General features: G+C 43.4%; 1 protein-coding gene across 1 annotated transcript in view; it reads left to right on the top strand.

Moving 5' to 3' along the window:
* Positions 1-3,298, top strand: part of LOC146626140 (unconventional myosin-XVB-like) — a 107,019-nt gene extending 103,721 nt beyond the window's left edge. Inside the window, exons 46-53 of the mRNA XM_085360336.1 lie at positions 17-94; positions 195-291; positions 928-1,076; positions 1,155-1,285; positions 2,075-2,208; positions 2,289-2,422; positions 2,645-2,785; positions 3,218-3,298. Of these exons, the coding sequence (XP_085216462.1) occupies positions 17-94; positions 195-291; positions 928-1,076; positions 1,155-1,285; positions 2,075-2,208; positions 2,289-2,422; positions 2,645-2,785; positions 3,218-3,298 (945 nt within the window). The remainder of the gene's footprint in view (positions 1-16; positions 95-194; positions 292-927; positions 1,077-1,154; positions 1,286-2,074; positions 2,209-2,288; positions 2,423-2,644; positions 2,786-3,217) is intronic.
* The last annotated feature ends 9,349 nt before the right edge of the window (positions 3,299-12,647 follow it).

The following is a 12,647-nucleotide window of genomic DNA, read 5'->3' on the forward strand; positions in this document are numbered from 1 at the left end:
TTTTCATTTTCTTCAGGCTGGCAAAACTTCTATCTATATTCCTATCCACCTGCCAGGAGGAGTGGAATTTCCCATACAAATAAAAAACTTCAGTGTAAGATTTATTTATACATATTTATTTATCCATCAGTAAAACCATCTTTATATTATTAATTATTAATATTCTATGCTGTAATTTTTATTGCTTCACATAGGTCACTGAAGATGTGGTAATGGAGTTGTGTAAAGAAATGGGCATCACCCAACTCAAAGAAATCAAAGAGTTCTCCATCCTTGTCATTAGACAACAAGGTAAACCAGAATAATGACATCTCTGTCTGACACAGAAAAAAAAGTTCAACTCAAATTAAAGTACTGTGTCTTTAAAGCTATTATGTGCAAATATATCAAAACATCTGCAATCCTATTTCTAAAAGGTAATTTGTAAATCTTTGAAAAACTATACATAGCATATCACCTTCATGTATAAATATTTGTGCATGTATGTATAATATTAATAATATTAAAATTTGAAGAATTTTATTAAAATTAAAAGAAGGGTAGAACAGGCTCACATTTACTACTGTTGCTTACTTTTTTTCATTATTAAAATAATGTTTCATAATGCTTGTTTGTTTTCACTATATTAGTACCCACATGGTGCTTTTACTGTAAAGTCATGGTTGCCTGAAATGAGAAATATTTTTCCTAAAAAAGGCATTGTCTTAACACCAAGGTATATAAAAAAAAAAACCAATACAGTGCAGAACAACTGAACCCAACCATTTCCCAACAAAACAGCACAAGCACGGGATTCCTCACTACAGGGTTCAAGCATTCAAGTTTTTCTTTTATGTTGTCCCTTCAGTGTAGATGTTTGTGGATACTTAAGAAAAAGATGAACAGATTTTTGCCCCCTTCCTTACTCCTCTGCTCCCCACTTCTTAGATGGGATGGTGCGTCCCCTTCATTTTGAGGAGTACCTGTTTGACTTTCTGGTGGAGGACAACTCAAGCTCCTTGTTGCTGAGAAGAGTGATGTGGAGAATGCCTCTTTCTTTTATCAATGACCTTTATGTGGATTTCCACTACCAACAGGTAACATAATGACTTGAATGTAGCTTGAATAATCTTATTCTAATCTAACCATTACTGCTTGTGTGTGTTTGTGTGTAGCTTCTTGCAGACTATCTGAGCGGACAACTGATGCTTCCTCCTGTCACAGGAGGGTCATCAACAATCCAGCAGATAGCAATGCTGTCAGCCCTGCAGCATCTGGCTCTGGGCCTGCAGGACCAGCCCTCACTGTGAGTTACACAGTCACAATAATCAGTTTAAGAGTGGACTGTTTATAAAAGACTACCTTTAATCACCTGTTGTTGCCTCAAAGAGCTCCATCTTGTGTGTGTTTCTGCTTTCTTTAAAAATCTGACTAATTAACATATTTTTGTTTGGTTAAATTCAAAATATAAAAATACAAATAAAAAGTTGTTTTTCCTTTACAGAGGTGTGATACTTGATGATACTTAATTTATTTATTATTATTTTTTAGAACAGCCATCTGATAACACATAATTGGGTAAAAAAAAAGTTTTATATTTTACATTTTTCAGTGATTTGAACTATTGCAAATATCTCAAGAAATATCATGCAGTCATCACTTAAAATGGTCAAGACAGAAGGTGGGGTGCTACGTTAGCAATTGAGGCTAGCAAGTTATATTCATAACTTTATCGTGGCAAATTACAGACACAGAAGTAATATAGTCCGGGGGCAATGACACATATTTAGAGCCTCAAGTAGACAGTAGAGGAACTGCACTGTTTTCGTTTCCAAGTTCAATGCTGGCCACTTGATTTTGCCAGGGTTGTGCTGGTATCCATCAAAGGGTTTTATCCAGTTTTGATGACTAAATGAGTAGGTGTGTCCTGATTTGTATTGTAAGCACTGAATACAGTGTTCCCGGACAATAAAGAGAAACACTTTTGAAAAACTTTCTGGCAAATTTTATTCTTTGAAACATGTCACTAACATCATGTATGTAATGTTAGTAAATGTACAGTATGTATATACTGATTTGTGCATTTCTCTTTAAGGTCAGAAATAAAGGGGTACCTGCCTTCACAGACTGGGCTCCGTAACAAAGTGGAGGAGATCCTCACTTTCTGTCAGGGTCGGAATGCTGCCATGCAGTCCCTTAGCCCTCAACATGCCAAAGTACAATTCATTGGTAGGTAGTATCTCTTCTCTAGCTCATCTTTTCTCTTCCTCCTCTGTTGATAATATTTGTCTAAATTCTGTATTTTTCAGAGGTTCTGAGTTCTCTGCCCCTGTTTGGATCCAACACTTTCCTGGCTGAGAAGGTAAGCCAGCGTGGTTGTCCTTCTCCGTGTGTGGTCTGCATCAACCAGGAAGGAGTGCTGTTCCTACACTCCAAAACACAGGTGCTGGTCTTTTAAAGAGTGTCTCTTGCCTTCTGTTCTTCTTTTCTGAACTTGATGATTTTTTCATAGAGTTTAGTGTTTTTTTTTTCATTAAATAAGTCTAAGATCCAGTCTGAAGCATAATTTGTCCTGTGTCAAGCCACAAATCTCTCTGCTAATGCTAACCAAAAGGTGTATGATACATCATATCAGCTGTTTTGTTGTTGTCTCTGTTTGATGCAGGAGCAAGTGTTTCGGATTCCTCTGACTGATGTTCAGTTCATGCGCACCATTCACCCCAATAAAAAAGGCAAGGTGCCAGCCGTGGACATTGACTATGGCAATCCAGCTGCTCCCAAAAAAATCACCATTCGTCTCAAACAGGTAATGACTTTTTGATCTGTTTTTATTTCACTGTGTGTGTTCTGTATTTTTCTGGAACATCTTGCATCTTGGTGTGTTCCACAGTCGTATTAGAGGATAAAAATGTCCTGATACTTCTGCTGGTTTTTCATACTATTTGTTTTCCATAATTTGGCATTTCCAATTAATCTTTTATTCAATCAGTTGTTTTAACATTTGACCAAAGCATCCCTTAATACATTAAAAAAAACATCCATTCACTTTCTCCAGTGTTATAAATCCTCTCCTTTAAAGACTTTTTCAATAAATGATTACTCACATGTCAAAATGCTTGTCAATGATTTTGTGCAGTGGGTTAACTTCTAATTTGGTGTCAGGGACACACATCACCAAAGAAGTTGTCAAAAGATTTTTGCATTCAAGTCTAATTTAATTTTTAAATATCTGTTTCAGGCTAAACAGTTGTGCCACACCCTTGCTCTATTAATGGAAGAGCTGATTCGACCGGCAATCTCCAGTTCCATTTCAAAGTAGATTCAGTAGATACAGAGAGAAAAGACAGGTTTTGTTCTTTTTATTGTTATTGTTGTTTTATTGTTGCTATTGTTGAAACAAACTGAGTAGAAACATGCAGAAATGATCCTGATATGTGTGCTGTGTTATATGAATGGAAACCTGCAACACGTAACACTCATTAAGGAGCATACTAAGTTAGAGACAGTAAAGTATTAGAATAAACGTAAGCCTTAAATTTGATCATAATCTGAACTATAAACTGTTGTTGGAATGCAAAGTTGATTAATTATTGGAATGAATGCTGATGTCATTTAAGTAAATTAGCATCATTAAAGATTTACATTACCTGCTTAATAAATCGTATGTGCATTTTTTTTCCTATCTTCTTTCACTAGTAGACTTCCATAAATGAAGTATAATGATCACAGATGCAACCTGAAAGCTGTAATTCTGATCAAATTTACAACTCTGCAGTTAATCAAAGCAATAAATATTTTACTTTATGACAATTCACAAATGAGTACTCCATGACTGCACACCTACTGAGCTTTACTTAAGTATACATCAAGACAAGCTTTCTCAGTTATTCTTATTTCAATGTGATACGTATTTAGGAAGACATAATGTGGCTGGGCTCTCGCTTAGAGATGGGGTGAGGAGCTTGGTCATTCGGGAGGGACTCTGAGCAGAGGCGCTGCTCCTCCACATCAAAAGGAGCTAGATGAGGTGATCCAGGCATCTCCAAGTCAGACCAAGACCAACCCCAATTCCAGAAAAAAAGTAAAATATAAATAAAAACCGAATATTTTATTTGCAAATCTCATAAACTCATAATTCACAATAGAAAATAGAAAACATGTAAAATGTTTAACATTTTACTACTGCATAAAAAATATTCATTGAATTTAGATTTTTTTTAATTTTGATAATTTCAGTAAAATTCACAAATAATACATCTAACACTCTTAAGAGCTTGAAAAAAGAGGGCTGCTGGACTTCAAGTTTCTGAAGACATTTTACTTCTCATCCAAGAGCCTTCTTCAATCTATAACTATCAAGGAGCAAGCAGCCAAGAACATACAGGTACAGGTTTAATCTTCAAGAAATGGGTTTTATTATACTGCAAAACAAAGTTACTACAAAAATAATTCAAAATGACAGAAACCGTCGAATAGCTCATCTCTCTTGGGAACATCTTGCGGCTAACGAAAGCCACTCGGTGTCATTCATCCAGTGGTCCCTGTAGAAAAACAGCCCCCGGACCCTTATCCGAAGCATCAGTTTGAAGATTAAAACAAAATTTGGGCTATACAAGTCTGTACTCTTATTCAGTGACTGGAGCATTGCCTCTGTCTCGTCCGTCCACCAAATCTAGTTAGGACACCTAGAGCCTATTACATTGGTGAGGGGGAGACGCCCTGGCAGAGAGGGATAAATAGGGATACATCGGTGGTAGAACCCTGCCATGCCAAGAAAAGATGTAAGTTTTCTTGTCTGTGGCAAAGGGCAGGACTCAATAGCACCAATTTTGCTTACTTGCGGTTTTATCACCCCATTTCCTATGACAAATCCCAGATATTCAGTTTCATCTTCGACAAAGACACATTTTGATGGATTAACAGTTAGCACAGTTGCTTGGAGATGCCCTCATACCTTTGCTAGATGTTTGAGGGGTTCGTCTCAGGTATAGCTATATGTCATAATATCATCAAGATACGCTGCAGTGAAACACACAGTACCTCATCCATCAGCCTCTGAAATGTTGCAGGGGCTCTACGTAATCCAAAAGGCAGGACTGTGAATTGGAATAGCCTTCATGGTGTCCAGCAGGTGGTCAGCTCCCCTGAGCGTTGAGTGAGTGGTACCTATGTTAGGTATAATAATGAACAATAGCTTGTGAATTTAGACATGCAGACAGTGTCCCTTCACCTTTAAACCTCTACACTTTCTGTCTAAATACAGATGATAAGGTGGGTCATTGGGACTACTTGAGACAAAACAATATCTGGAGTCTCAGTCAGGGTTGCTTTTACGGTCACTAGGACAGCATGTTATTGGGTGAAAGATGAGAGAATAGGGAAAAGCATTTAGTACTCATGTAGCAGACTTCCCTTTTTAGGTGCTGTTACGCCGCTAGTCTAGGCGTGTAGAGACGCACATAAGATTCTGAGGAGAGAGAAGCAAGTACCCTCCCTGGTTCCCAAGCCAAACAACGAACCCGGTTATGAGTAAAAAAACAAAGGTGGCTCTCAGGTGACTGTTTCCTCGCGGCTACGTGCAGTGGGGCTAGGGGAGGGTCTGTGCTGACGGACGTGGGTTACTGACCTGGTAGCCTGGCTGCCCCTGGGTGGGTCCGGGATGGGCGTGAGGTTCTGGGGGCGCTCCGTCTCTGGGCTGGGGCCCGGGCCGGGCCTCGGGGGCTTGGGTCCTGGTTGGTGTGTTGCCGGGGTTGTGGGCGGGTGGGTGCATGGGGGCCCAGCCCTGGAGCAGGGTGCCGCCGGTGCATCGAGCCACCTGGGGGGCTCTTCAACTGGTGGGGGAGATTGTCACATCTTGCAGGAGCTTTCCTCTCCTCGGGAGCTCTCTCTGCAGGAGGGGGAGATACAGGAGAGGTGGAGGAATATCTCAGCCTTGGTGTTTACTGTCTTATGTAGTCTGGAAGATGAGTGGATGGTGGGGTGGGTGCAGTTTTCTCTGTGGTGGGGTTGGGTGGACTGTCCCGGGCTCTGTGGGGCCGGGAGGCGCTGCTGCACTGGTCCCCGGTCTGGATGGGCCTGGGCCCCCTTTCCCTGGCGGGTCGCGGAGTATGGGAGTGCCTACTGGGGTCAGCGGGGGAGCTGGCCCCAGGGAGGGGTCACTTGCCCCTCCCTTCCTTCCCTCCCCATCTCCAGCTGCCTCCCTCTTCCCGCTCCACCACAACCACCCACACATGCAGGACCTTGGAGTAGGGGTATGTCACCAGGGTGCAGAGGAGGCTACCCCCCCCCCCCCCCTCTGTCCCCTTCTGGCTGCCTCTGCCTCAATTTTATCCCACAACTTAGACATTCACATTACTCACACTCTCATTACACATACATATAGGATCTTGGGGGTGGGCACGATACACGGAATCCAAAGTACCATCAGGGTGTACACCTCACCCCTGGCGTCGTTGCCCACCTCTCAAGGTTAAATACACGTAGACATTGAGGGCTATCAGGAGGGACCATGCGCTTACCTGCTGCTCTCTGGCAGGTAGCTCCATGCCCCCCTGGGTTTTAAATGCACCTTAGAACACACATGCATCAACACTACAATGAGCGGGTGGAGGGAGGTTTGGAGTCTTCTCTCACCCCCATTCTCTGCGACCTGCTGGAGCGGGGTGGCTAGGAGGAGGAGTTGGCCGTCCGACTGCGGTCTGAAGTGTGGGGCCTCCCTGCTGCTGCGGAGTCGGGGCGGTCTGCCTCCCCCCACCGCAGGGAAAAGGGTAACACCACCTGGGTCTGGGTGCAGTTCCCCCTCCAGGGGCAAGGGTACCTAGACCCGGTTTGTAGAGTACGCTTGGGGAGTGTGATCGTGTGTACAGCGTCTCTTTATGTCTGTCTCCACGTTGGTTGAGTGTGGAGTAAGTGCATATGAGAGCATGAGGGTGGGAATGGATGTTTGTATCTGTGTGGGCCTGTATGTCTGTGTCTATATGTCAGGTTGGGTATCAGACGCCACCTCTCTGGGGACATCTTAGGCCCTCCAAGGTTTGGAGGCCTATCTCCCCCTACCACCACTTCCCCTGCCAGTGGCGGACTCCCTCAGACATCGGTGCGTTGGTGGTTCTTTGTGTCCGGGAATGGGCGTCCGGGTACACACCGGCTCACTCCTTGGCGGCCGCTTATCGGGGCCTGGAGCCTGGGGCTCGCTCGGGCCACTTCGGAGGTGGGGTGCCCCCGGCCTCTCGGCCTGGGGCTCGGTCACTCAGGCACGGCTGGCTGCCGGCGGAGCTCACGGGCGCGTCACTGCAACTCCCCCTGGCTTCTGCTCCGCGGCTGCTGAGTGAGCCCTCATCTGGGACTCTCCTCAGCTCTTTCTGGGACAGTGGCGCGGCTGCCCCTCTGTTGGTCTTCCTTGGTCTCTTGTGTTCTGGGGGCCTCTGGATGTCTGGAGTTTTGATCTCCTCCATACCTGCTTCATGCCCTGGAGGACGGGGCTGTGGTCCCCCCACACCTCTAGCAGATCATTACATGAAGGAACCTTTTAAAAAAAACAAGCGCGTCCATGCTCACAGGTGTACACACGGGTGATCACACCCACAAACTACACCCTTTTTGGCTTCTACCTCAAAGCACACTGTGTTCTGTTGATCTTATGTGCTGCACAATAATGTTTAATATTTAGTATTTACTGTCATATTCCCATATATCATTGTGATGTTGTTTATTCTATTACTCTTGTTCTCTTCTGCTTGTTTTCTTTTTTCTTTCTCAGCAGGTGATCCAGGTGATTGATATATGCATTTTTTTATTTCTTTTTTTTTTCTTTTCTGCTCATTCTGTTGGTTTATGTTTTTTGCCCTTCTCCCCCGTCCCTCTTCTCAGCTGTTTCTCTTTCCCTCTTTCTTTCTCCCCTTCTTTCCCCCAGTCAAGTCTGTCCCGTATTCAGTAAATGAAAATAAAATAAACAATAAAAGGTGAATCAAATGGACCATTACGGCAAGGCTGGGATGGTCAATTTGGTAAAGTAAATCCGTTGGGCATCTTTCTTTGCCTTTAGACAACAATTCTGATGGCAAAAGAGCCAAACGGGACAGGTGCAAGAAAAAAACAAAAAAACAAAAAACAAAGGTGATTTTATTAAGTGACAAGAAGCACAACTCCAAGGTGAGCCCAGGCCAAAATAATAAACAAAACCAACTAAGTCCCACCAGAGAAAACTAACTAAACCCTAAGAAAGAAACAAAACAAACAAATGACAGTAACTATCCCTCGCTTCCTGGACCAGAAACAGAAGAAAACAGTTCAAAACAAAAAGGCGACACACCCCTTCGGCTTCAGCCTATGCACACATAAGCACTGGACTCATACAGGGAGTGCAGAATTATTAGGCAAGTTGTATTTTTGAGGAATAATTTTATTATTGAACAACAACCATGTTCTCAATGAACCCAAAAAACTCATTAATATCAAAGCTGAATGTTTTTGGAAGTAGTTTTTAGTTTGTTTTTAGTTTTAGCTATTTTAGGGGGATATCTGTGTGTGCAGGTGACTATTACTGTGCATAATTATTAGGCAACTTAACAAAAAACAAATATATACCCATTTCAATTATTTATTCTTACCAGTGAAACCAATATAACATCTCCACATTCACAAATATACATTTCTGACATTCAAAAACAAAACAAACAAAAAAAATCAGCGACCAATATAGCCACCTTTCTTTGCAAGGACACTCAAAAGCCTGCCATCCATGGATTCTGTCAGTGTTTTGATCTGTTCACCATCAACATTGCGTGCAGCAGCAACCACAGCCTCCCAGACACTGTTCAGAGAGGTGTACTGTTTTCCCTCCTTGTAAATCTCACATTTGATGATGGACCACAGGTTCTCAATGGGGTTCAGATCAGGTGAACAAGGAGGCCATGTCATTAGTTTTTCACTTTTATACCCTTTCTTGCAGCCACGCTGTGGAGTACTTGGACGCGTGTGATGGAGCATTGTCCTGCATGAACATCATGTTTTTCTTGAAGGATGCAGACTTCTTCCTGTACCACTGCTTGAAGAAGGTGTCTTCCAGAAACTGGCAGTAGGACTGGGAGTTGAGCTTGACTCCATCCTCAACCCGAAAAGGCCCCACAAGCTCATCTTTGATGATACCAGCCCAAACCAGTACTCCACCTCCACCTTGCTGGCGTCTGAGTCGGACTGGAGCTCTCTGCCCTTTACCAATCCAGCCACGGGCCCATCCATCTGGCCCATCAAGACTCACTCTCATTTCATCAGTCCATAAAACCTTAGAAAAACCAGTCTTGAGATATTTCTTGGCCCAGTCTTGACGTTTCAGCTTGTGTGTCTTGTTCAGTGGTGGTCATCTTTCAGCCTTTCTTACCTTGGCCATGTCTCTGAGTATTGCACACCTTGTGCTTTTGGGCACTCCAGTGATGTTGCAGCTCTGAAATATGGCCAAACTGGTGGCAAGTGGCATCTTGGCAGCTGCACGCTTGACTTTTCTCAGTTCATGGGCAGTTATTTTGCGCCTTGGTTTTTCCACACGCTTCTTGCGACCCTGTTGACTATTTTGAATGAAACGCTTGATTGTTCGATGATCACGCTTCAGAAGCTTTGCAATTTTGAGACTGCTGCATCCCTCTGCAAGATATCTCACTATTTTTGACTTTTCTGAGCCTGTCAAGTCCTTCTTTTGACCCATTTTGCCAAAGGAAAGGACGTTGCCTAATAATTATGCACACCTGATATAGGGTGTTGATGTCATTAGACCACACCCCTTCTCATTACAGAGATGCACATCACCTAACATGCTTAATTGGTAGTAGGCTTTCGAGCCTATACAGCTTGGAGTAAGACAACATGCATGAAGAGGATGATGTGGACAAAATACTCATTTGCCTAATAATTCTGCACTCCCTGTATACTCACATTTGGCGGCTCTCAAGGAGCTCACTTACACATATACAAAATTACACAAAGGGCCAGGTCTGAGTCTGCTGTCAAATCGGTTCACTCTCGCTCGCTTCTCTCTCTCTCTTCCGGCAGCTGGCAGAACAGCTTTTTTTTAACCCAGTCCAATGATCCATGGTCCAATCAGCAGCCTACTGCTCTTTATTAGAGGAAAGACCTGCAGAGATTCTTAAAACACAGTAAAGAAACACAACACAGCAGCTAACACAGATTTCCTATGGCCACGGGCCGTAACAGGTGCTGCTCCCCTGAATTGGACAAGGCTGAGTGCTGAGAGGCTGGGACCAGCTTGGGCACCAACGAAGGAAGAATTAAGTGTAAATTATGATTTCTCCCTATCAGTTTTAACCAATCACATAGACGCACATTCTCATATAAAACTTTGTATACTGTTAATTTGAGGTACTCTTTTGGGAAGATGGACCGCAGCAAACTGTTCTACAGCCTGTGGTTATTGAGCAAAAGAGATCCATGGGCATGATAATTTTTTTTACTATGCTTTACTAAATAATAATTGAAGGAAGAAGTGTTGTACTGGTGATTTCTCAAGGTAGATAAAGGAACACATTATCACCTGCCAATAGCCCTTGCAGAGAACTAGAGTTGTGAGATATCAGGCTTTCCAAGGCGCTCAATCATATCATTAATTCTAGGTGTCGGGTATGAATGTTGCCATCTTATACCTGCTAGCTCCAAGTTTCTACTGGATCTGAAAAGGTCCTTGCCATTTAGCTAGCAGTTTGCTATCGTTACTTGGAAGGAGTACAAGTACCTTTTGTCCAAGATTAAATTACCTCTCCCGGGCTGACCAATCATATCACACTTTCTGATGTTGGTGGGCATCTGCCATACAAGCTTGGAGCTAGCTCAGTCATCTTCTCCAAGTCACTCTTTCATCATAAGAGATAAAATCAGTAGCCTCTGCCGCTCTCTGGTCACCGTCCCGTGTCTCTTTTAGTAAAGAGAGAGAGCCCCTTAATTTATGACCACATATCAGTTGTCATGTAACAATTTGCGTAACATTTGCTTCAGGGTCTGTTTGAAGGGCTTAGTCAGGCAATCTGTTTGAGGGTGGTAAGGAGTGGTTTTAAGGCTTTTGATACCAACAAGCTGGTAGACCTGCTCTAATAAAGATGGCATAAAATTAGTTCCACAGTTTATCAGGATCTCATGAGGGAATCCCAACCTTGAAAAAAACTGCACCGGACAAAAAGCCACAGATTTTGCTTTTATACACTTCAGAGGAAAGACTTCAAGATACTTGAAATTTAATCTGCAAGCAAAGCAGGCAACCATTATATGACCAGCAAATAACGGTTGCCTGATTTGCTTTTCTCAACAGGTCTGACGATGTCCGTTCCCAGCCATTCAAATGGGGTGCTAATAATTGGTAAAGGCTCTGGAGGGGATTATTGATGTTAGGCCACATCTGCACACAGGCCTGGCCAGTGCAAATGCATCCTAATGTGTGTGCAATGGTTTTATGCTTCCCCAAATGACCCTCATGGCACAGAGTGCCCCAAATTTATACCACATCCTCTTTCCTCTTCTAGGAAACCTGCCGGCGATAAAGAATGCTGTCTTTCAGGAAGAAACCCACATTGCTGTTGACATCTGGTTTAATTGTTCCTGCTTCTTGGCTTACCAGGGTTTTTAAAATCCAAAGGCCTCTCAGGCTAAAAGACAAAAGGTGGTTTCAAAAATTTCTTTCACCTTTTCTGCCTGTGGGACTTCTGCAACTTCCTGGGTGCTGTCCAGGAGATGAGGGAAAGTAACAAAGGTGTCCGGGTAAAAAAAAAAAAAAGGAGACAGGGAGGCAAAATGGTTAAATGGTTTTATTAATGTTCCTATTACCAGCTAAACCAAAAGAGACGTACAAGCCGCTATCACCTCTTGAAGAAAGAAGAGAACAAAATCCAGGTGTTGGTCAATAAACGGAAAAGTTAATTAAAAAAAGGTTTAGTCACTAAAACACACTCCTCTCCACAGAGCAGGAACAATCAGGCACCATATACACACAGCTCACTAGCTGCAAAAACCAACAAGGCTCTCTGGCACTAAAGCTCACCTTTCTCTGGCCCTAAGTACTCTTAATTGCTGATGGGAGTCAGCTGTACAAAAAAGCTGGCACTTAAGGTAGGGGGGATAGCAGGACACACCCACACAAGGTCAGTTTCCGCTGGCTTCATAGCTTGAGCCCTAGTCACTACAAAATGTGTGACAGCAGTCCAATAGGTCAAACACCTCTCTCCACTTGTTTCCGCAATTCTTCTGGAAACCACAAAGGCAGCCATTACTACAATCCACACGAGCGAATAACACAAACACTTTCACAATGCTAGCTAGGGACTGACGGAGTTTCTCACAACAATCCAGCGTGAAGCTCAGAATGGAGCAAAACTCCTTCCAAACCCGCGATGTGAAATGCAGACCCTGATCGGACACAGTGTTTTTGTCATGGTCTCCGCTCCTCGACAGCTGACAGCTGTCAGGTGCTTTGTTTTTGTTTCCCTTTCTCTCTCGCCCTCTTCCATTCTCTCTTTCTCCTGCCGGGGCGGAGCTCAGTATGGGCTCCTGCCCCTGGCCTACACACCTGGAGGTGAGCAGCACATCTGTTGCTGATCATAAGAGATTGGAACCCTTCTTAAGAGGGCGAGTCTGCTCTACTCGTCGCTGGATCGTTGAGCCTTCAGCGTCAG

The sequence above is a fragment of the Diplotaxodon limnothrissa genome, linkage group LG8 (assembly GCF_057381915.1).
Source record: "Diplotaxodon limnothrissa isolate DT_005_m linkage group LG8, D_limnothrissa_male_GT1.1, whole genome shotgun sequence".
Classification (NCBI taxonomy): Eukaryota; Metazoa; Chordata; class Actinopteri; order Cichliformes; family Cichlidae; genus Diplotaxodon; species Diplotaxodon limnothrissa.